This window comes from Cavia porcellus, unplaced genomic scaffold, assembly GCF_034190915.1.
Source record: "Cavia porcellus strain 051 isolate PalLab524CR breed Dunkin Hartley unplaced genomic scaffold, mCavPor4.1 scaffold_8, whole genome shotgun sequence".
Classification (NCBI taxonomy): Eukaryota; Metazoa; Chordata; class Mammalia; order Rodentia; family Caviidae; genus Cavia; species Cavia porcellus.
The window spans coordinates 61,273,201-61,299,319 of record NW_026947491.1 but is presented as its reverse complement, the minus strand read 5'-3'; the positions used below and the strand labels follow the sequence as shown (position 1 = coordinate 61,299,319).

The following is a 26,119-nucleotide window of genomic DNA, read 5'->3' as shown; positions in this document are numbered from 1 at the left end:
TGTGACCTTGGTGCAGCTGAATTTGAAAAGAAGTTTGCCACCATTGGCTCTGACAGACTTGCTATATAGATACACACAGCCCATACTAACTAGATCTTATTTCCAATCTTATCCTTAGATTAGTAGCCAATTCCCCATCAATAAGGTACATAAAAAGGCATAAATTATGACACATTTAGAGAGTGAAATGGCTGCTGGTTATAGCATAGGACAAGAAGACAGGAACAACAGTATCTTATTCTTTGCCATCAGGATGTAGTATTCTCAATGACTGCATAGCTATTTGCCATATTTGCTAAGAGCAGTTTTATAATCCAATCTTTCCCTTCCCAAGCCATTTTACACCAGGTTTTCCTTTTTTTTTCCAAGTTTAATTCTTAGGAAAATAATTTCATTTATACTCAAGGTTTCAGTTGTCTCCTGCCAAATCAGTAACTCTCAAGGAAGGGAACTGTTTACCCTTGGCTATCTATAGAAGATAAGTCATTAAAATATTTTACTTAGAGCTGGGAGTGGTGATGCACACCTATAATCCTAGTATTATGGGGAGCTGAGGCAGGAGCACTGCAAGTCTGAACCCAGCCTCAGCAATTTGTCTCCAAAGGGGTGGAGAAGCCAGGGATGTAGCTCTGTGGCTGTGTGAAGGTCCTGACTCCAATACCCACCCCCCGCTCTCTCCTTTACTAGCTTTATCCTACCAACAGTTTATGCCACAAAACCACAGGTCCTTGGTGGCTTCTCTATCTCCATTGGTACCCAATTTGTCAGTTCTATTACTATTATCAGACACTTCACTCTTTCCCTCACACCCCCCCCCCCCAAGGTATTGACAGATTCCCGTTATCTCTTTACACTTTATTGGGCTTCCAGTCTCACCAGTTATAACCCTGACTACTTTATGCTTACTGACCAATATATAATGAGACTGGCTGGGTCAATGTTAGCTTTACCATTTTACACTTTCCTGGGGTACCTGTCATACAGTCGTCAAACCAGTTGTTTTATTTTTCCCATTTAGTACAGTAGAGGGCTCCTTGGTAACTACCTGATCTGTAAGACGCATGTGATTTGCACTCCATTTCCAGGATGCAAAGATTCTTACTCTGGCAGCCATGTGGTTCTCCATCACTGTTGGATCTGCTCATGAACTTATGAACACTGACCTTTTAATAGTCAATTAAGTCTCATAGGAATATGAGTCAAATAGTTCACTTTTTTTTTTTTTTAAGACAGGCTTGGCCTCAGTCTCCTAAGGGATGGGACATGGGTGTATCATGACACTCCAGCTTTAGTTCCTCTACTTAGGTACAAGAAATAGAACTCAGGACCCTGCACTTGCCAGGCAGATGCTTTGCTGGTGAGCTATATATCCCCAGCCCTAGTTCCTGTATTTTATTTTATTTTTGTCTTTTTCCGTTTTATCGGTACCAGGGATCGAACTCACAACGGCCTGCTTGCAAGGCAGGCACTTATGCCGCTGAGCTAAATCCCCAGGCCCAGTTCCTGTATTTTAAAGCAAACAGTACAATTTTTAGCATCAGTCTTTTCCTTTAATATGGGTAATACAGCATGGACTATGTTTAGATATGATTTACTAGATTTGATAGTTTAACTGATCTTTCTCACCAATGACTCATTACAACTTGCCAGCATTTACTCTGTCCTACTCCCCTCTGCCCAAAGCTGACACATTACACATTAGAAAACTGAGAGTAAATTTCCTTTTCTGAAATTAGTGCTCACAACGGATACAAATTACCACACTATGAACAGAATCTGAGTGGGTAATATTGGCAGATATAAAAACATAAAAAGCTTTTGGCCTCTGCCTATTTATAGACTGCTCTAACCTGACTTAAGCAAATACATTCTTCACACAAAAATCCCGCTAAGATCTGTTTAGTTTTCAGAAAAAACCTTGCATTTTGAGTCGACCAGTGAAACTGAAAATCAAGTTAAATTAGGTTTAAAATAAAACCAAATGTTCACAGTACTCTAGTCTTTTAAGCCAATCAGAATAACTATTGCCTATGATAAGTATCTTCAAAGACAATAAATGACAGCCTGCTCATTACACATCATCATAAATGGAAAGCTTTGTAGTTTAACAGACTTACCAACAGAGCTTTCCCCATGTGGCTAAACATCCCTACTTTAACTCTAGCATCACAGTCTACAGACAGTTCTCAATGTACTGACTTTTACAAAGTATCAGGTATATATCCTTAATTTGGATAAAATCTTTACTTTTTAAAATCATTTCACCTGTTACTGGGTGTGGGGGCTGATGCCTATAAGCCCTGCACTCTGGAGGCTGAAGCAGGATGTTGAGGTCAAACCGGGCTACATCGTCAAGTTCAAGATCATCCTGGAATACAGTGGCACTATCTCAAAAAAAAGAACAAAAACTGCAGGCCACTAAAAGGAGTGTTTTAGAGACGCAAATTCAAAAGATGTGAACATATGGAATACTTTTTTCTTTAAATGGCAGTATTTAGAAAACAGGTCCATTTAGCACTAAAGAAATGATTTTTTTTTTGTAGTATTGGAACTCCATCCAGACCCTTTACACAGACGTTATGACCCCAGACCTTTTGTTTTTGAGATAGTCTTGCTACATTTCCCAGGCTGGGTTCAACCTTCTGACCCTCCTGACTCAGCATCTCAGAGTGCTGGGATTACGGTCGTGTGCTACCATGCCCAGCTGTAATGATGGCATTTTAATTCTAAATTTTCTACAGATGAGATGAAACTGAGTGTGGGAGCACAAACCTGTAATCCCAGCACTTGTGAGGCTGAGGGATGGCTGTGAGTTTAAGCCCAGTTTGCATGAGGCCCTGTCTCAAAGAAGCACCCACCCACCCACCCAATAAAACTGAAAACTTCCCCTCAAAAGCGAAACTAAGACAAAGCAAAAATTACGTTTATAAATGAAATTAAAATTTTCTTTTCAGTAGTGAGACTTGTACCCAGGGCTTTATGCAAACTAGGCATGTGTACCACCATGAGAAATGGTCTACTTACTTGTTAATTTGTTGTCTGTGACAGGTTTCACTATGCTGTTTAGGCTGCCTTGAGCTTGAACTCACAGTGACTGTCTTGCCTCCTGGGCCAGACAGGTGCTGCAGGCCTCAAACTTGTGATACTCACACACTGGTCTTCCCAACAGTTAAGATTGCAGGTGTGCGCCACTGCACCCCACACATCTTTCTATTCTTGATGTTCACATATAATAGACTATGTATTGCTACTTAAGAAAAAAACTAAGGCAGATATGGTGACACATTCCTGTAATCTCTGTGCTCTAGGAAGCTAAGACAAGAGGACTGCAAATTTGATGCCAGCATACGCAATTTATTGAGACCCTGTCTCAAAATTAAAAAGAACTGGTGGGGGATAGGGAGAGACGAGAAACTAAATTATTAATACCAGTCAAAAGCTTTTATACTTTTTGAAAATGTTAAATGGTACTCATTCTAGTTTTCTCCTAAAACTTGTTTCTTCTAGTATCCTTGGGGATATAAAAATGAACCATGCCTTTCCTAATTGAGTAATTTTAGTATTATTTCATCATAAGTACCAGCCAAGTCCATCTACATGATTTGAAACTTTAAACAGCAGCTTCTAGTTTACATAGAAAAAAATGGTGCTTCTGTTAAACCATAGTACTACCTATATTAGCATGAAAAAGAAAAGACTAAACATGCTAGAGGATTGTACTGGCATTCATTTCCCTAAGGTCTCTAAAATAAAGGCCATTATCATCTTCATCTTACAAGGAAGCAAAGGTACTTGAAAGTATGCTAAAGAATGACAGTCCTGAGTTTAGAGACGCAGGAAATCTGGTTCCAGAGATCATATCCTTATTCAGTATACTAAGTGATTCATTTTACAGTCCTAACAATTGCTGACAACTGTTTTTCCCATCAGATGAGTTCTCAACTAGTTTAATTTTTTTTGAGGGGGGGAGGTCTTTTCTTGAGACAGGGTTTCACTATGCAGTTCACATGGGCCTTGAACTCACTTTGTAGCCCAGGCTAGCCTCAAACTCTTGTGATCTTCCTGCCTTGGCCTCCTGAGTACTGGGATTACAGGTATGCCTGGCTTCGAGAAGGATAATTTTATTAAGTCTTCTGTGCTCCAATGCAAATGAAGGATATTTAAGAATCTCTGGAGAAATTTTTGGTTGTTGTATCTTGGGAATGTGTGTTTGGGGTTATTGGCAACTCGTATGCAGAGATTAGAGAAGCTACTAAAAATTCTATAATGCATAGGGTAGTAGCTATAATACATTGTACAAAAACATCCAACAATGAAGATGAGAAAATCTACAAGACAGTATAAATTCTAGAAGGAAAGGCAAGGTTTTAGGTGGCATTGGTTTGCTATTACAGCCTTAGACCTAGAAATATACATATATTACTTTTTTGTGTGTGGGAGGGTCTTTTTAACACAAGGTTTCATTATGCAGTTCAGGCTGGCCTCCAACTTGTGGTGATCCTGCTGCCCCAGCCTCCTGAGTGCTGGGATTACACCCATGCACCACTATGCCTAGCTTCTACAATGATTGATACTTAAAAGTTTTACCAGTAGCATGAATATTTAGCTGTTCCTAAAAGTCTAGAATTATTCCTGGCATATAGCTGCTCAGCAATAAATATTTATTAATAGTAGCTGAATCAATGGTGGTACCCTCAAATTTACAAAGCACAGTAAAAGATGTCATTTTAGTGTTCCATAGTCCTACTTTCCCAAGCTCAATCTGTACTCAAATAACTATAAATAAAACCCGTTCTGCCAAAACAAATCTCTTAAAACAAGTCTGCCAAAACAAGTTAAAAACTTCTGGGGAGAACATTTCTTGTTTTTTATGCCTTTCAATAGATAGAACTCTGTTAAGTATGTAGAGTAAGACTCTTGTCTTAAAGTGAAAGCGTTTACTGTCAATTCAAAAAGCACGCATTTAGCACACTACCATACACTGGTAAATTAGAAGGTACCACTAATTAACTGTGCCAGTAGGTGATACTCATGAAAAGGTTTGAGTTAAGAGCCTTTATAAATTTTGCAGAATTGAATTACGACACATAAGACACAGACTTATTCTTGAAAAACAAAGTAGTACTTGAGTCCATGTCATTAAAAGATTTTTATAACTGTAATAATCTAGGTACAATTTCATTCTACATAAAAAGAATTCATAGTATAAGCATCCACCGAAGTATTTTCAATTCTTCTTCCTACTTTATCCCAAAGAGCGATCGAACATTTGTTCATAAGTAACATTGCTTGATTTATAAAATTCCTTTCTCTGGGAAAAGTTCAAAACTTAAGTGGATAATAAAATAGGAAAAAACCCCTGATACAGTTCACTCATCATTTCTGTAATTAATTAATGAGTCTGGTTTACCCACATGTTAAATTATAAAACCACACTACGTAAAATAACATCTATTACATTTAAAAAGGTAAACCCATATTTATTTACTAGCACTGTTAAAACATTACACAAAACACATTCAAGTGGCAAGTAATTATAATGCAAGCCCTTGCATGGCAATCCAAATTTATTGAACTACTGATGCTAAGTTATACAAAATTGCACCACTTTAATTAAGGCTTTTAGTTTACATTTGGCCACCTCAAAGTAGTTGTAACATTAGGTTGGTCAATTTAAATACTGTGGCTCCCTGTTGGATAGACACACAATCTTTACATCCAAACGTTAATGCATACAAAGCAACAAGGCATTGTTAAATAAAACAGTAATAGTTACTGCAAATGAGGCCCTGTGACCAATTACACATGATTAAAATTACTTCCCACATTCACATCCACAGTACTCGTCCACCATTTAACATCTCAACCAAAACGTTACACATGTAAAACAATCACTAACAGGCAAAAATACTAAACCTGTATATTTGGTATTGCAAATACACTTATGCATGAGCAAGCAAGGGATTCACAGTGAGAATCTACAGCTGCAGAAGCCTGAAAATGATTTACAAAAATTGTTAAATCATTAAAAAATTGTTTGAAAATATACACTTCTTGTTGTAGACCCCCACTGTACACACAACTATAAACAGTGTTCCCTATGTAAACAAAAAAGGAAACATATAATAAGGAAATTTGAAAAGTCTGGACATTTCCTTCCCAACAGATATTAAAGGCAACGTCTTTAATCTAAGACATTATACTGAAAGGACTATTGTATTTTAAAGACAAGATCACTGTCTCCACAGGTTTTTGAAAAATTAAAAAAACTATATAGCTGTGTTAATCAAAGCGGTTATTTTGTACAATACGATAATGACCTTGATTTTTTTTAAAAAAAAAATTACAATAAGCTACAAGTATGAAAGAAGCGAAGTTATCTGGAGTAGTCTATATAGGAGCTCTTTGGACTTTCTTTTATTATGCTAAAATAGTGGTGCTTTTAGGATTTACATTATTGTACTCTCCAATACAAAGTAATGGGTGTGTTAAAGTATACAGTACACCATTTTCATACATGTACAACATTGGTGGATGAAGAAATGTCTCTTAGCAGTAATACTGGATGTAGCCTCTGGTTTTACCAGCTGCATACTCTAGGACTATTATATAAGTAAAAATCTCTCTTGTGATACTGGAAAGTGATTAGAATGTGCAAACTGATAGAGTAGCTTTCATCCGCCTCTTAAGGGGTACCACCACAGGAAAGTCCATTTAAGATGTTGGTAGGTTTAACAAAGTTGGAATGCTGGCACTGTTGAATTGGGCAACAGTTCTTCAGACCTGTCAAAAAGGAGAAAGAAAAAATTGAAAACAGTGGACTTCAGATCCAAAGGAAATAGTAAGGCACCGTTTTTAGGTGTTAGAAATAAATATACTACAGGATCTTGTTCTAGCTATTACATTTACAACAATGTACCATAATTTACAGTATAGATACTTTTGTCTTTTCATTCTAAAAAGATGAAATCTAGCTGATGTGGTAGCTAATGCCTATAATCCCAACACTCCGGGAGGCTCGGATAGGAGTGTAAATTCAAACCTAATCTGAGCAATGAGACAGTGTCTCAAAAATAAAATTTAAAGAGTTGAGGATGTGGCTCAGTGCCAAAGTTCTGGGTTCAATCCTCAGTACAACAAAGGGCAAGTGGAAATCTTTTCTGCTGTCTTCTTCAAAGTCAAATGAAATATTTAGAGATAAAAGGACAAATATTTTTGTGTAAATTTCTGTGTACAGTGGTATCTCAAGTTTGCAAATGCTTTGGGGGGAGCAACTTGTTTCTCAAACAAAGGTGTTTGGCAAGATTTTTTTGCTTGTAAACTGTACATTTGGTGATAACACAACCACAGCCATCTTTTCCAAAATCATGAAATTAAGTTCATGAACTGAGGTATGTGCCTAAGCACATCTATTGTACTACCTTCAAAGATTACAATTTAGGTCAAGTCAACCTAGTAGAATCAGGATTAACAGATAGTAATATTTTAAAACAATGGTCCTGTTTAACCCTGGAATTACACTATACAGAAGGCACATATAACTAGGATTTATAGTTTATGAGAAAATTAAGGCCTTGCTTCTACACTCATCCAATAAAATGAGCTGCTGAAAACTGGTTCAGAGCAGACAAACAGAATTTATGATGGTTTTTTACTGCTTCACAATTAACAGTTACCTACTTTTGCTTTTTTTTTAATACCGGGTATCAAACTTGTGCTTGACTGGTAAGTGCTTAACCCACTGAGCTAAATTCCCACCCCTTAGTTACCTACTTTGTAAGTTTTATGCTAATATAAATTCTATTAACTTTAGATGTCAAAAAATGCTGGCACTCTACTAAAATCACATTTACATTTTTTTCTTCAGAAAAAATTAATTATTTGTGAGTAATATAAAAGAAGTAAAACCTGAGCTAAATCTGAATTTTCTATACATGCTTGGGTTAAAATATGATTTTTAAAAAAACACTATTTTTACTGGGCTCACTTGTTACAAGCTCCAGAAAGACTGTTAATATAGATGTGGCTGCTAAAGTAATTTTTCACAAATTCTTAGAATTTTAGATTTTCACTGAGTCTGAATGATGTTTGTGATCTAGTTTTCTAAAATTCAGAGACTGAAAATAGCAAGTTGGAAAGGACAATGTGTGAATTCAGACACATGTGTGCTGTTAGAATGAGCATGTGATCAGGAATGAGAAGAGATCAGAATAAGAGATCTATCACGAGCCAAAAATCCCTAAGTGGACTCAAGAGACAAAAACTCAACAAAACAAAACCACACAAACAAACAAATCAGACCCCTAAGTTCTATGGTAGTATGGGGACATTTCATATAGGAGAAAGCAAAATCATAAATATTAGAAGCTCCCAAAGTTGAGAGCACAGTAAAACAGTGCTTTAATGATAACTGAATAGGAAAACATACCACTGGCAAAGAGTGGAACCCACGGCTGAGTTCTTACTATGTGACAGACACAGATCTAATCAATGCACAAGGGTTAATCTTACTTGATATGATTATTTTTTTAAACCTATATAAAAGCTGTATGCTGTTTTCCTCTCCTCACATCTCTGGGTTTTGTTGTCTTTTAGTCCTGAAACCCTTTGTCCCCAGCATGGAAAACTTGCAGCCATGTTTTAGATCTCAGCTTAGTATCTCCTGCTCTGGCAAACGTTATCTTAATCCTTAGTGCACATAACGATAGGTTTGGCACTGCAGTCATATGCTCCTACAGTACCTGTAATAGCACAGTGCCTAAGCACATACTCAGGAGTCCTCTCTCCTATTCAAATTGTGGCTCTGACATTCACTAACTGCAGGGTTGGAACAATTTTTTATGCCTCAGCTCCCTTACCTGTAATGTGGGAATAATAATAGTTCTTCCTATTATTATTGTGAAAATTAAACTAATTAATACATAGGCAGTCTTTAAAGAGTGCCAGGCATCTGGTAAATGTGTCAAGGGCTTTAATTATTAATATTATGCTAGATTTATTCTCTCATTTTACTGATTACGTTTTGGAATTGTTTTACTCTTCCACTACACCTTAGTTTTATACAATTAAGAGACAAGGAGAAAAAGCTGGTCTTATTTAGTACTGCCAGCACCATCTAGCATACCCTGAATGAATTTATTTAGAACACTCAGTTATGTGCAATACCTTACCTATGCTTGGTAGTTATTTTAATTAACACGATATATTAACTCATGAATACCTTAAAAAGTTAACTTTTCTTTTTTTTAGAACAATTAAAAACAAATTTTATACTTGTTTTCATGACAGAGTGCCCTCAATGAAGTTACCTGATTGAAAGTTAGGAAAAGGGTCCGGGACTTAGCTCAGTGGCTTAAGTGACCACCTGGCAAGCATGAGGTTGTGAGCTCGATCCCGGTACCAAAAAAACACCAAAACCAAAAAACAAAACAAAACTAAGTAAGTTAGGAAAGATGAATTAACATACCTGGCTCAGAGCTACAATACATTTAGTATATTAAAGCAGCTGACATGATGACTTTTTACGGGCCTTCCCAGGCACTGGAGTTTTTCTGTTAATTTGCCGCACTAGGTCATAAAAGATCTGCAAACATACATATTTGCTTTAATTTACTGGAGGAACAAACACCTCACCAATGAAGAAGTGGAATTTAAAAAAAATGGGATCTTACATGGATAGAAATGAACCCACAGAAAATAAATATTCTGTTCAGTTAATGAATGAAGAGTAAAATTAGTTGTTCTTGTAGGTGCCAAGTTCCTTTTAATTTATCTTTGGGGAAGAGTTAAAATTACGCTCTCTAAAACAAGTACTTAGTTGAAAGAGCCGCAGCGATTTTAGAACAGTTACCATCATAAAAATATAAATATTATTTTCTTCAACCTATGACTTTTGAGCCCCTTCAATAATCTTGCATACCTTTTTGAATTTTAGTCTTTTACGTAACATCCCCAACCCCTACTGTCTGTCTAGCCTTCCTTTTTCATGGTAAATTTCCACTGTATCAGCATTTAATGAAGACTACAACAGCACTGTTACTTACATGCATATATATAAAATACGATTTTTTTGTCTATAAGATCAACGTGTCCTTAATTGTCAGGACATATTAACTTGGGGCTGAATTAATGTACACATATTTTCCCAATAATTTAAAATGCTACGTTACACATAAAGAGCTATCTTAAATATTATCTGACCATACCTCATTAACATTTATTTTTGATTTTGCAGAAGATTCTAAGAATGCACAGTTGTTCCACTGTCTTGCTAGATTCTGACCTTGTTCCTTTCCTACAACTCTTTCATCTTCCAAGTCACATTTATTACCAACCAGAATCATGGGAACCTAAAAAGACATTTGTGAGGATAAAAGTAAGTATACTATACAACTTCAAATAAAAGATTTCTAACAGTTGACCCAAAGGATTACTTTCCCTATTATGCTAGAAAAAAAAGCAATAAATTAATAAAATTCAGTTAAAATATTAAAGTCTTAATAATGTTAATTTGTAAGGTTTTCTTTTTCCACGAAGATGACAACTGGTTAACTCCAAAAGGGAGTTAAAAAGAAAACTGCAAATGCTCATACGTGTAAAACAGATATAACCTAATCAATATAGATTCAAGTAAGAGTCATTCACAGGAAAATTTGAGAAATAAGCTGTGACCTATTTACAAAAAAGAGAAAATTCTATCACAATGGATTTATAAATAATTACGGGAACCAAAACACATAAACACTTTAAAAGGAAGTACAAAGGATGTTACCATAAAAAGCCAATCTATTTCAACATTTTAAAGTGTTTTATGGGTGGGAATCACTTTCCAAGTTTTCTGGTTTCCTGATATGAATTCATTAACTGTATAACCCGAAAGGAGAAATTTGGAAGGCCCCTAAACAATTTCTACTTTCTCATCCAGGTGTGGTGGTGCATGCCATGTAATCCCAGTGCTCTGGGAGGCTGAGGTAGAAGGATTAAGACAGATAGACAATACAGTGAGACCCTTTCTTAAAAACAAATCAAACAAAACAAAACACAACAAAATCAAGCCAAAACACCACAAAAAACCCCAAGAATAATTTAGTTTCTTTTATAGTCTTGTGTTAAAAAAACCAGAAAGTCAGATCAACTTAGTCTACTAAAATACAAGGCCATTTATCAATGGTATTATCATATATCTGGATACATGTGATCCTTGTAATTTTAAAATAATGCTATAGGGAAAAAAATAACACTTGTTCTATCAAAACACTACTGATTATTTAGTAAGCAGTTGTTAAATGCATCTGACAAAAGGAAATATGTAGGTATCTCCAAATTCCTGTTTGAGAAGTCCAGAAAATGACAGGATTTACCATAGGTGTCTCTCAGTTCCCACAGTGGTAGCTATAAGGGAACTGTAGTGCAGCAGTTCTTAAAAGGCAGTGCAGATCAGCAGCCATTAGGGCCACCACTAAACACATTAGAAATGCATGTTTCCTGGGCCTGCTCCAGCATCTATTTAATTTAATTTAATTTAATTTATTTATTTATTTGTCTTTTTCCTTTTTACCGGTAGGGATTGAACTCACGACTGCCTGCTTGCAAGGCAGGCGCTTATGCCGCTGAGCTAAATCCCCAGCCCCTCCAGCATCTATTTTAATCGCTCTTAGAGTTATTCTGTTACAAGAGCAATATTGAGCATCAAATACTAGGAATTAAAACATTCCTTTTGAGGGTTCCAATAAGATTATATTGTATTTTCTTACATTCTGAAGGGGAACTCAAATTAATGCTGGAATCTAATGTATTCTTTTATTTTCCTTTAAAACTTTGATTATGCTCTTCTGTTATAGTTAGCAGATGTATATTCACATGTCTATTTTTTGTTAAAAGGCTCTTAACTCTACCAGAAATGTGCCCAGAACATAATTTGCTCTATTAGTAACATTTGCCTCCCACACTTTTCCTTCCTTTCCATAAGATATAGTTTAAAAATAGGGAGGGCATAACATTTAATTTTCACAAGATAGGGAAAAAGGAGGGCAATGTCTCAGTCTCTGGATGATTTATGTTTAAAAAGATGATGAACATTAAAGATGCACTTTTTACCTCTTACACAAAGCTTCTGAGAAACAATCTCACCATCTCAAATACATAAACTTTATGTTTAAATTTTACAATTGGATAGCAATATAAAAAGGGATTTTCAAATAAAACATTTATTTATTAGAAGTTAGCTTACATCATCAGTGTCTTTAACTCGAAGAATCTGTTCTCTCAGATCTTGTAAATCATTAAATGTGGACTGTGCTGTGATGGAATAAACTAAAGCAAAGCCTTGTCCATTTTTCATGTACAAATCTCTCATTGCTGTAAATTGTTCCTACAGTAAAAAGAAAGGAACATCAAAAATCAAGAATGCTTTGAATTTATCTGACAATTTTCCAAGTCTATGATTACTAGTCAGTGAAGAATATTGCAGTACTATGTAACATTTCTTAAAATTATAGCCCATGGGAAGATACTACTTGAAAAATTGGTATTTTAAGAAATAGACTTTTGTCAAAAACAAAAAAACCCTACTAAACATTTATATAAACATTTTCACGTGGAACTAAACAGCCTGTCTTTGAAAGCTACTTTTAGAAGTTAAGATTTCTGAATGAACTGTAGAGCATTCAATTGTATCAAGTCACACCTCTCTCATTAAGCTGTGCTCCATCATACTATGTTACCTTATCTTGTCATTTTCCCGTACTTCTTTACTCGACTGGACATTTGAAGAAAAGAGCACAGTACCCGGCACACACTAGTACTCAAACATTAGCTGAATGCATAACACCTGCACAGAATACACCTTTTCTTTACTTTTGGATGCTGTATTTACAAATCTAGTTGCTATGGCCGGGATATAGTTTATGGATGGAAGTTTATGGATGTTTATGTTTATGAAGTTTATGGATGGATATAGATATGGATGGAAGTTTAATTCTCACTGTGAGGTACCATGAGGATGGAAACTTAGTCTGACTCTAATGCTTAAAGGTGGGGCCATTAGCGATTAGAACGCCTTACCCCTAATGAATACTGAGGTGGCTTTAGAAGTAGAGAGACACAGACAGACAGACTACAGATGGTCTTTATCTCTTGCTATGTAACACTCTGCACCGCCTCAGAACTCGGTCAGCAAGAGGGCTACCACACCTTACACAACCCTGACAATCTGCTCTTTTCCTTATAGAGTAAGTCTTGCTCACATGTATATTATAGTAACAATGCGGCTAATACACTGGTGAGGAAATACTTCTGAAGTGGAAAGATACCAATTAAAACCCTCACACAGCCACTGAGAAATGGAAAGTATGCCAAAGAACTTCCACATTATTTGGAATATGGTAAAAGTACTAGTGAAACTGAAAATTTTCATTCTAACAAGTTTTAGATCCATTGCAATTTCACAGTCTAATATTACAAAGGTAGAGTTCAAGAAAATTAAGAAAACAGCCTTAAATACTAAATAAGCTTAACTAGTGTTTATCTACAAGCAATAGCATTTAAAGTTAATACGGTACAAACTGCACAAACCTTGGTAGTTTGTTTTACATACCGTTCCTGCAGTATCCAAAATTTCAAGCATACACTGCTGTGCATCTACTTCAACTTGCTGAAGGGAAATTGGAAACACATCTTTATTTTTTATGTATATAAAAATACCTTAAGCATACATAAAAGTTATTAAAAACACACATACATTATGGCAACTACATAGGGAGTATCAATATAAAGTCAACAAGATTCAGTCTTAATATCACTCAGCTCCTAATTCTGAAAGAAAAATTTCACAATCTCTCAAAACCAGCAATAATTCCAAGAATATCAGCAATTATTTTGACAATGATTTTTCCACAATGTTTCAGATACACTTTTTTTTGGAGACGGGATCTTGCTCTGTAGTAGTGTGTAGGCTGACAATCAGCTCCTTCCTGTCTCCCCAGAGCTGGGATTACAGGCATGTGCCACCACACCCAGCTTTTATATATACTTTTTATTTTCCTTCTTAATTTCATTCTTTCAATATACTGAAATAAGATTTCTTCTAGGAAGAAAGCAGTGCTATCACTATAAAATAAACTTTATTTTTCTATCACCGCCTTTTACCTAGTATTTCCTAAGGAAAAATATTTAATTTCAAAGTTGGGGTGAGGGAAGAAGTTTCTAGTATTTCTGGTATTCCATGGATAGAGAGAAATGAAAATATATATAATAATTATATAATAGGCACAAAACTACCTGTAAGTAAGTAGATAACTCTCCCCACTAAATTAAAAATGTCTGCAAATTATTTATCATATGCTATATTAATATAATAGAACGCACCTTTCTATTGTGAGCAATGACACTTTCTCAAGGAGACAACAATGAGCAAAGTTAGGGAGATGTCTATATGGCTATCTCTAGGTTAAAATACAGAGCTTGAGAGCATTCTATACGGTGGTGATAGGAAGTAAGAGGTTGGCATTAGAAATAAATGGTCTGGCTCTACTGTTTGCATGTCAAATGATGATTCTGGGATCAAGATAAATGAAGTTCTGAGTGTATTTTTTTTTTATTCTGAACTGGCAAATATACCAGGAAAAGTATGAACTCTTACCACCAATTTTCTAAATCAACTGTCATCCTACTTTGTATACAATATCCAATAATCATAAAGTTTAAAAGAATAAAAAAGGTCTTTTAAAGTAACATACCTTTCTATAAGAATCTTCTATCGTAGGGTCATATTTTTCAACAAAAATGCCTTGAACAAACTGTACAGTCTGAAAAAAATTAACATGCCATTATACTTTTAAAGAAAAGAACATATCCAAATTTAAACTATAGTTGATACTCTATATCCATGGGTTCTGTACTCTCAGATTAAATCAATAGAGGATAAAAAATATTCAGCAGTGGCACACACTATAATCCCAGTTACTCAGGAGGCTCAGACAGGAAGATCAGAAGTTGGAGATAAGTTTAGACAACTTAGTGAGAGCCCATCTCAAAATAACAACAAAAACAGAAACACTGGAGATGTGGTAGAGCCTTTGCTTACTTGCTGAGTATGTACTAGGTCTTGGTTTCAATGACAACACTGAAATAAAATAAATAAAAATCCAGGAAGGCAGGGAGACTTTAGTATAGACTGCATCTATACTAAATATACTGCGAAGTAATTATTTGTATTGCATCAAGTATTAGAATTTTGTGCAACACACACATGCTCAGGATTTCAGATACAAATACAAAATTTTTTTTTTTGTCTTTCTCCTTTTTATCGGTACCAGGGATCGAACTTACGACTGCCTGCTTGCAAGGCAGGCACTTATGCCGCTGAGCTAAATCTCCAGCCCCACAAATACAAATTTTAAAAAGCAGCTCACACCATATGGGAGAGGGGGTGGGGACTTCACTCTGTTGCCTAGGCTGGTCTTGAACTCCCAGGCTCAAGTGATTCTTGCCCTTCAGTCTCCTAAGTGTTGAGACTATAGGTGTGTGCTGTGACTCTTGGCTCTTGCCATATTATATACAGTTCGAGTTTGATTTAAACATGTCAAGTTCTATGCTGGATAGATAATTTAAGTGGCCAAGTAAGATGGTTTACCTCAGTAGGGAAAAAAGGAAGGCCAATATGTTCTTGTGAATCTCTGCCAAACTTTGAATCAAAGTGATTTTCCCAAAGTCCCTCCCCTCATCCTCAATAGTAAGTTGTCTCTTGATTCTTGCTATCTATCCCATTCCTTTATGCTGAAAACATGACCATTAAAATAATGTAAATTAAACAAAGGTAATAGTTCAAAGTGTTCATAAACTTTGACATTTTCTACCCTAAAATATGTAAGACTATTTGTAACAAGAAAAAACAAAACTCATTTCTATCTGGCCCTAAAATGCAAGAGACACATACTTTTTTTTTAAATTTTTTTTTTTGTCTTTTGTCTTTTTCCTTTTTATCGGTACCAGGGATCGAACTCACGACTGCCTGCTTGCAAGGCAGGCGCTTATGCCGCTGAGCTAAATCTCCAGCCCCAAGAGACACATATTTATATGCTCTTATTCTGTGTGCTTAGCCCAAACTACCTTCTGGGATACTTGAAATGTGACCCACCCAGAGAGAACTAAAAATTGACTAAAATCACAATAAAAATATATTCCTTCTAAAGTTATTAGGAATTTTACCTTAACAAATAAAGACAAATAATCAAAACCCAAAACTCAGCAAGAACAGAACATCTTCGAGTGAAAACTTGGATCGGCGAGAATGACTTACCAGAGCCGACTTTCCAACGCCTCCTGAGCCAAGAACGACTAGCTTATACTCACGCATGATGCCAACTTATCAAACAGAGTACCCTATTAAAGAAAAAAAAAAGTAAGTTCTTAATAAAGTCTTTGTATTTATGCACTTCTCATAAAAATAAGACATTTGTGCAAGATTTAAATGATTACTACACTGTAGTAGTATGGAACATTTACCCTATAAACACTACAGACACCGCTTCCAGGGCTGTCCCACGTATGAGACAAGCACTGAGCTAGCTATATCCTCAGCCTTATATAAAGGTTGAATGAAAACTGTCATATCCATTCATTTGTGTACAGTCTGTGGTTTCTTTAATGCTATACAGCAGAGTTATGCAGTTACAATATAGGCCATCTGGTCCATAAAGCCTAATTTATTTATAATCTGGCCAATCTTGGGATAGATGAATGGTAAATGCAAAGTAAGTTGCCAGAGAAAGCAAGCAGAAGATCACATTTATTATTTATCAAATGGATGGAGGTAGAACCTGAAATATTGTGAAATCACAGTCATAACCAAAGACGGAATTCCCCGTCTAAAAAGGTCAAGTGTGGGGAATGATGGAAAAAATGGAAAAAAATGAAAACCAAACCAAACAGAAATCATCCATTAAGAAGTTTCACTAATACTAAAGGCAGATATTCGATTCTATAAACATTTCCTGGATAGGAAATCATAAAAATAAAAGCTTTCACACTTTTGGAAACAATGAAATGATGAGTATTACACACAAAAATAACCACTAGAACATGTTTAAATTAGGGGTGGGGATGTAGCTCAGCAGAAGAGCATTTGTCTAGCACACACAACCTCCTGCACCCCCTCCAAAAACGCAACCCCATTTTTTTCATGATAACTAGTCTAGAACTTAGTCATGGAAACTGAATCACCCAATTACAATATACTTCAGTAAACATGCTTCTGCAAAGTAACCTATTATTGGTGGTCCCTTATTTCTGAAAGTTAGCTAATTAAAATAGACACACTTCAATGAAAATATGGTGAATGTCAAACAACTGGCAACCATCTCACCTGAGTGACTGTAATTTTTAGTCAACATTAATTCTCTCCTGCCTCTGTTTATCTTTAAACTTTCATAATACCCTCGAATCCTACAAGACCTACAGCCCAGGGAAGGCAGTATTTGACTAAAATACTTTTTTGCTTAAGTAATTAGTAACTTCAGGTTTGTGTTTTTGTTTCATATCTTAAGTATTATTTCTCATGATTTCACAGTCAAATTAAGACCCTCAGTTTGCATCCTTCCAAGTGGCCTACTGAATGACTCCTCACGTTTAACTTCTGTTTGTTCCTTGAATGTGCTATCAGATTAGTCAGTCACAACTCTTAATTTGGTTTCATGGGCTCATACTGTTGAATTAAGGGGATATAATTCAGTGGCATAAGCACCTGCCTGGCAAGTGCAAGGTCCTGAGTTCGATTCCCAGTACCAACAAAACAAAACATACCAAAAAACCTCCAAAAAACAAAAAAAGAAGTTAATTGTTATCCTAGAATTTGTAACCACATAGGTCTTTGTCCTTCTGGTTTTGACTTGTAATTGTACTACAGTACTTGATAAATAGTTTTGTAATTAGTTTAATTCTTCAGTTACTTTAATTTCTGTTTATTTGTGAAAAGTTGTTTTACATGTTTTGTCCTACACTGTCATATTCCATTTATTAAATTTCATTCCACAGGGAGTAGGCACAGACACAAGACCATGAACCCTCCAATCCAATTCAAGAAGGCCCCAAGTACTCAAGGTGGAACAGGATTAAAACCAGTAACAATCTGGCACTAGTGAGTCACTGCTCAACCTTCACCTTGGGTCAGCTCTCAAACCTCGTTAATGGCAATCATATTCTTAAGAATTTATAGTAATTCTGTGTAGTCAATTATCAAAAGGGTAATAATTCTGAGGCTGTTGATTATACAGCCTTCTCTTGATGTTTGCTTGGTCAGAGAATGTGAGAATCTATTAGGATACACTTATTCTAAAAAACAGGACATTCAAAACATTTTAACTTATGGGAATACTTTATATCCTGCAAAAGAAACAAGCATGTCTTATGAATTACAGTTATGCTAATATACAAAAACCTCACAAAGGCATCTCTCATTAAGACTTAAAACACCTCTATCATATAAGTTCGAATGTACCTTTTCTCAGTTATTCTTGAGATACTTTTTCTTGCCTATACAAACCTTTACTTTGTCATGGGTTTATATTGTCAAAGAAGAATTGTCTCAGAAGAAATTCTTTTGTAAACTCCAAATATAATCTTCTTTCTTTTTTTCTGGCAATAATGAGATTGCACTGAGCTGCATCTTACCCCTCTGCCCATTTTTGAGAAAGGGTCTCGCTAAACTGCCCACGCTAGACCTGAATTTGTGAAACTGTGGTCTAAGCTTTCCAGAATATCTGGATTACAGGCATGTGCCCCCACACCCAGTTTAACCTTAGCTCGTATGCTCACAAGGTTAATGGCAAACACTGTAACTTAAACAACTTTTCAAATGTCGCAAGAGGAACTATGTAAAAATTATGAGACAAAATATTACTCAATAGTCAACTTCTTTAATTGATATTCTGAGCATTAAAAAAGACTAAGATATTCTCCCCTGCTCAAATCTTATCCCTTGAATCAAAACTTATCCCTTGAATCATTCTATTTATAATACACAACCATTCTATACTTGCTGCTTTTTTTCCTCTTCTTAGCTGTGAAATGAACTACTGTTCTTAAGAGTTTCTTGGGAGATCAGGAGAACATGGCCGACAGATAGCAGCAGCTACGGAGGCTCTCTGAGAGACCCAGCTTAGAATCCAGGAATGGTGTGGAGTGAGGAATCCTAAGCAAGAGGAGATATACCCTGCTGATCCAAGAATGAACTGGGCTGAGAGAAACCAACTGGGAATGCAATCCTGGTGCTATAACAGGAACAGATAATGCTCAGCATGGAAGCTGGAGCCCGCGCCATTGGAAGCTGCAGTTTCGGTTTCCTGCCGCTGCCCCTGCGTCTGAATTGGCTCGGCAGGGAGAGAGACTTGCGAAAGCTCTGAGAACGGGAATCAGTGAACGGAGCTGAGAACAGGACAGGCGGGGAGCTGTGCATCAACCTGCGGTGAGTGAGGGAAACTCCATAGTCTAGGAGGCGCCAACAGAGGACATCCTGGGACCGGGCAGACTTGCCGGAACAGGGTGCTGTAGTGACTTCAGTCACATATGCCCCCCTGAAGCGGGATTGGTGAGCAGTGCCTAGCCTACGTGATGCTGCTGGCTGAGACCCAGTAGGGTAGCACAACCTAGGTCCCAGTGCCTGGAGGTGCACCCTAGCGGTGAAGCCTTCGGTAGGTTGAGCTGGAGGGGCGGGCCCCACATAAGCTGCCTGGTCCATAACTCCCTGGTGCACTGTGGTGGGCAGGAACACCTACCCAGCACAATTCATTCAGACTGTGGCTGACAGGGAAGGAAGATGAGCCTCCTACACTTGCATATATAAGGAACAAAGAATATGGGAAGAGGGAGCAACAAGAAAGGCTCCTCAGCCCCCAATCCTGAGAAACATGCAATAGCAGACATGGCACCAATAGACATAAAGCACTATCTCCAGAGCCTCATAGACGAGTTCAGGAATGAAGTTATTAATGACCTGAAGCAAGACATAAGCAGCACCGCCCAAGAAAAAACAGATGGTGGAATGGAAGAACAGAAAAAAAAGAGGAGAATTGTTTGATGGAGAAAATAGAGAAAACATAGAATATGTGAAGCACGTTCAAAGAGATCACCAGGAAACTAAAACTCTATTGAAAGCTGTAATAACAGCGTGAAAGAAACTAGGGATAGATTATCTGAACTGGAAGCCAGGTTTGTAATATGGCATGAAATGAAAAACTTCTTAAAAATGACAAAGAAACAAACAGCAGTAATACAAAGGCTAGAAGATGATAAGAGGATCTATAAGAATTAAGAACATAAAAGAAGAGGTAGGGACACAAACAAATGAACTACAAAAGCTACTCGCAGAAATAATCCAGGAGAATTTTCCTAATTTAGCAAAAGGTAATGATACTCAGATGTATGAAGCATACAGAACCCCAGCCACCTACAACCCAAACAGAGCTACACCCAAGCATATAATAATCAAAATACCAGAAATCCAATATAAGAACAGAATATTAAAAGCCATCAGAGACAAGAAACAGATCACTTACAAGGGAACACCCATCAGAATTACAGCAGACTTCTCAGCACAAACCATCAAATCACGAAGAGTGTGGGGGGAAATAATTCAAGCTTTGAAAGATAATAACCTCCAGACAAGATTGATATATCCTGCACAACTATCCCTGGAAATTGATGGAAAAACAAGGTGCTTCCAGGATAAAGAGGAACTAGGGGAATATGCAACCACCAATTCAACTCTACAGAGAATACTGCAGGATATTCTAAAAAAAGAAGAATACCAAGAATCCAGAAATAGTGGCAGAGAGGCCACAATGAATGGAGCAGAAAACAAAATGAAGAAGACAAACTGACAACTAACGACCGAAAAAGAGCTCAACAGGAATGAGGCAGAGAAGATTGGATGATAGGAACAGCTATTTTGGAGAAAACGCCATAATAGGTAATGCTGATTCAGTATCATCTTGTTTTGAAGTCCCATCAAGCTTTTGTTCTTCTGTCTCCATAGGTCTTAACATGTTGTATCTTATTGGATTTTATTATATGTGATAGTATCAACAAAAACTTTTATAGACAAGGAGATTATACAGAAACCTTTGTTCATTTTCTGTTAGTTGATTCTAAATACCCTGTAATAGTGTCATTCTTTTGAATGGTTTTACATTGTTTTGATATATTTGATGCTACAATATACAAAGTTATACTCAAAGATTTCAAGGAAAGAGACACTGTGGTAACTACTTTTATGTCGGGATTATCTTGTGGTAAAACACTATTTTGCTGAAATGGTTGTTTTTTTCTGCGCTGTTTTGTTGTTATGCCCTCTTTTATCTCAATCTCCATTTTATTACTTTTTTATTTTTATGCTTTTAATTAAGGGAAAAATAAAAAAATAGCAGGATATATTACAGAAACCCACTTTGATTTATTATTAACTTGATTTGAAGCCATGTATTGCTCTCACCATCTTGTTTTGACTGATGTTCCTCTATTCTGTTTTGCTTGATAGTACCAGGTTCAAAAGTATAGGCATCAGCTGTGAAGATAGTGGGATTCATTATGACACCCATTCTGGTTGACTATTATCTACTTTTGAAGAACTATAATGTCTCCAATGTTTTGGTTTTGTTGGTTTCGTTCTTTAATGTTTTGTTCAATTTTATTATAACTGATGATATAGGCAATTCTATTAGAGATAGGGGAGGCATTATGGTAACCATTGTTGATCACCTTGTATTAGGTTTTTACATTATCTATTATGTCCACCCTTTTGATTTGACCGACTCTGTTCTGTTATGTCACATTTGGTTTTACTCTCTTCCAAAAAAAGTAGTAAGAACTGTGGGAGTAATAAAACCCAAAATGTGTAATAGTTGTTGTACAAAAGAGAGGAAAAGAAAATGATCTAAATGATATAACTGCATGTAAATTTAAGTGTATAAGATAGACAATGATATTACTGAGTTTTGTTGGATCATTGAACAGAACTGTTTGCAGTCTCGCTGTTTGAATGTCCACTTTACATGCTTTAATTTTGTAACTTGAACAAATATTTCTAAGATGACAATACGTAATCCATTAACTAGTGATTTCCTACTGTTTATTTTTTTTCTGAAATTCTGTGTAACTTGTACCCTTTTTCTGCTTTTTTAAAATTTCTTTTTCTCCTTAATTAAAAAAAAAAAAGAGTTTCTTGGGAAAGAAGCAATTATACAACAGCCTTTCAAACTGCTAGAACAAAATCCACATCTACAGAAATTGAATTTTAAAGTCTAGTGATTTTCCTAAACCTCAGAAAGACTGACAGAAATGCACTGCAGAGTTCAGAAATTAGTTACCTACCATTCTGGAATGCTAGAGCTCTATCAGGTTAATTACTAGTCCTTTAATATAACAAAATGGTTAAATGCAATGGGATTGGAAAGACTAAGAGATTTAAGTAATCTTTGTTTCAAAAACAAAAAGAGACTTTAAAAAACTATTTAAGAAACATACTATTTTACAAGTCTTTCTTAGGAGTAAATTAGTCAGGCCAAGATTCAAAATCATAAAATAAAAACAACTTGCCTGGCATGGTGGCATACACCTGTAATCCCAGCATGCCAGAGGCTGAGACTTGCAATGACTTCAAGGTCTGCCTGGACTACATAGTGAGACTGTCTCAAAAATTAAAGATTGATATTAAACAAAATAAAATTTCAGGAAAGTTCAAAGTATTTTTGCACAAATTCAACAGCTGAGATAAAGGGAAACTTTTTTTGGTAAATGAGCTCAGATCTGAAGTAGGAAAGTTAAAATGGAAAACTGGTAATTATAAAACCTACAGTGACTGAGAATTTCAGAATGCCTTACAAAGACGCTTTGAAAAACAACATAACCAAGCAAAATCACATTGAAAGGTCATTGTTTTCTAAGAAATGGAAGCCTGTGGACGAGGACACTTGTAAAAACTGCAAACATGAGTCACAGGAAGAACAATGCTTCATATTTACTAGAAATCAAAGTACAGCGATGCAGAAATCTATCTAGTAACTGCTGCTTCAAGGGAAACACAAGCACTAAATTCTCTACCACTCTCTCCTGGGAGTGGAGGTGAGACCGATTATAGGCAGTAACAGTGTGACAGAAATGTTCTAAACTGGGTGATACATAACTGCACATATTCACTAAAACCTCCAAAACATAACACAATTGACTAACAAGATCTGACACTTAAAAAACTGAAACGTAAAAAGGAAATATTTATAAAAAAATTTTTAAGTAAACTTTTTATTTTGTTTCACAAATAAAGGTGGATGACAGCTGTGGGAACTGCACTTCTTGGAGATAGCTGGGATTCTTTTCGCTGGTTGCTTCACTTATCCATCAATGACAATTACCTGTTGCTAGAATGAGTCATGGATCATCCACTCTGTCTACCAATAATTTATACCTTTTCTCATTATTGATTAAATATATTCATTTTATGGATATATTTTTTTTATTCATTCAAATCAGTTCACTGTTGTCTGGATTGTTATTCTATTTCATCTTAAAATAATGCTTACTAATGCAAGTGTTTACTCCCATAGCACAGTAGGTAACTTGTGATCGACAACAGTTAAGTATACTTAAAATAGGTAGTAAAGAGAATTCTGAATATTCCCAACACACAAAAAAGATAAATGTCTGAGGTAAAGTAACCTATCACCCTGTTTGACCATCTGGTACTATATATTTTCTTGGAAAAGAAATGTTACACTGTACCCCATAAATATATAGTTACTATGTATCAGTTAAAAATAAAAATAATATTTAAAAATAAATTCACTACAAAGCCTCAGTAAATTTAAAGTATTTCATATTTTCATATAGTAAAATATGGTAAGGAGACAGTAAACATTTTCATACCTAAAAATATGACAAAACACACCTGACTTGCCAGTGAAGGAAGTTTCCTTTTCTCTTGTGGTGCTGGGGATCAAACACAGGACTTCAATATTCTAGCCAAGCTCTCTATCATTGAGCTATATTCCCCAACCCTTCTATTTTTCAAATTTGTACTTTCTTGGCTTGAGGTGCCCACTGAGAGTCTTGGAACATGTTCTTCTCAGACAAAGACTGAATGTACAATGAATGTAAAAACATACATTGCCTATTTTCTAATATTAGTGAACAATTTATAAAACACACACATGAAAATACAAAAAACTGAAGGTAAAAGAGGAGTCCTAAACAGTGATAGTGGTGGTATCTATAATCTTAGCACCAGATTGGGCAGTTTAGCAATTTAGTGAGACTGTCTCAAAATAAAGAGCTAAGGATGTAGCTCACTGTGAAGGCCCTGAGCTCAATCCCCTGCACTGCACTCTCCCCTCTCCCCCTGCTAAATTCTCGTTGGTTATTTGCTGTATGATTACTACTTAAACTTAATAAATGAAGATTCTTATATTTTGCTATTATTTCTTGCAAAAAAAGAAAAAAAAAAAAACCCTGAGGACCTAACTGATTTGTATTTACTCATTATTTCTAAAACTTTCTCCACTACTTTACAGACCATAGCATGGATGCTATAATGATTTTGAGGTAACAGGAAATCCTATAATTTATGAGTGAAAGCAAATCAAAATGGAATGATTTAATCTAAACATATTCACTATAGGAAAGCACATACCCTAAGCAAAATGATTTCATTATCCACTATTCTAGATTATCTAGATTACTCATTAATAAGATAAACTGCAGGCATTACTGATTCACAACATTATGAACTACAGAATGCAAAAATCATTGAGGAAATTAAAAAGCATAACAAAATGATAGATGTTTATTGGCATTAACATTTACTGAAGCCACACTGTTTCAAAACCTGCCATAATCAGGGGATCAGAAAAGAATCTAAGAATACTTTCCACCATGACTACTGTATTAATCATTTAATATCCACCACCAATAATTATATATTGAGTGGATACGGTTCTGGCATTGTTCTGGGCCACAGAAATAAGCAGTGAACAAAGTTCCTGGCCCAGAATTTATACACTAAAAGAGGACAAGTCAATATAAAAGATGTCAAGATGTGACTGCAGTATGGATAAAAAAATAAAGCAAATTAGAAAAGACAGTGGGAAATAAAAGCACCCAAAAAGTCCTGTCAATGTAATAATAATAAATTCTATTTTCAATAAATAGTTCTATCTAAATCATGTTTGGTGAGGGTAACATTCCAATTAATTTGTAGCTACAATTATATCTGGATTTGAGAGCAAGAGATTTATATGCAAGGGGAGAACTCATGACTTAGATGTCCCTTCCTTGCTAATAAAGGTATAAATGGATTTCTGGAAGAAATGCAATTTGTTTTATGAGATGTTTTTTTTCAATATGTACAAAATGCTCTTCAGTGGTCTCCTTTACTAATTCTTTTACAGAAGAATATTCTTATCTTTCTCCCTTGCACAGCAAGAATAATACACAGACCAAGATAAAGAGTGTTCCTAACTAGTATACACTCAGGATGCAGTTCTTGCAAGAGCAGTGTAAGAAAATGTTTCTGAAGTATGCTTGCATTATGCAGCCCACAGTAATCACTCCCATCTGAGAGACTGTATGTATTAAGACACTGTAAGACTTGATTATATATTATCTTGTGTTGTTTTCTAAAGAAAGACAACAAGCTATATAAACTAACATCTGGGGATTTAAGAGCCTTCAGTCTATAGTGGTGTCTTGGTCCACTAACTTGATTTTTTCCATGATTCTGGTCACAAGCCAAGTTGGGTAAGAACTGAATCAAATTCAACTGTTATGTTCAATGGTGACCTTATGGGGAAATCTGATTTGATTCTTGTCCAGTTCAGTTTGTGATCAGATTGTGGTTCTGAATTTGCGAACCAAGATATCACTGAATTTTAAAAGGTGTGGGTATGTGTATATGGGGGGTGTTTCCGGGGGTGCAACACCAGGGTACTATGCAACCAACCTGCAATTCCAACCCTTTTTTATTTTGGACAGGGTCTCACTAGGTTGCACAGGCGAGTCTCCAATTTATGTTCTCTTGTTTCAGCCTGAGTAGCTAGGTCTATAGGCGTGTGTCCGTGCCATCATGTCCACTTGAAAA

The 26,119-nt window shown here is 35.9% G+C and overlaps 1 protein-coding gene across 2 annotated transcripts in view; it reads right to left on the bottom strand.

Moving 5' to 3' along the window:
* Positions 1–5,454: 5,454 nt before the first annotated feature.
* Rap1b (RAP1B, member of RAS oncogene family) overlaps positions 5,455–26,119 on the bottom strand; it is a 41,508-nt gene continuing 20,843 nt past the window's right edge. For both annotated transcript variants that reach the window (XM_063255103.1, XM_063255104.1), the window contains 7 exons: positions 16,298–16,380; positions 14,736–14,804; positions 13,595–13,651; positions 12,230–12,370; positions 10,206–10,349; positions 9,467–9,583; positions 5,455–6,783 (listed from right to left, as the gene is read on the bottom strand). In XM_063255103.1, coding sequence (XP_063111173.1) covers positions 9,497–9,583; positions 10,206–10,349; positions 12,230–12,370; positions 13,595–13,651; positions 14,736–14,804; positions 16,298–16,354 — 555 coding nt within the window. In that variant the 5' untranslated portion in view covers positions 16,355–16,380 and the 3' untranslated portion in view covers positions 5,455–6,783; positions 9,467–9,496. The remainder of the gene's footprint in view (positions 6,784–9,466; positions 9,584–10,205; positions 10,350–12,229; positions 12,371–13,594; positions 13,652–14,735; positions 14,805–16,297; positions 16,381–26,119) is intronic.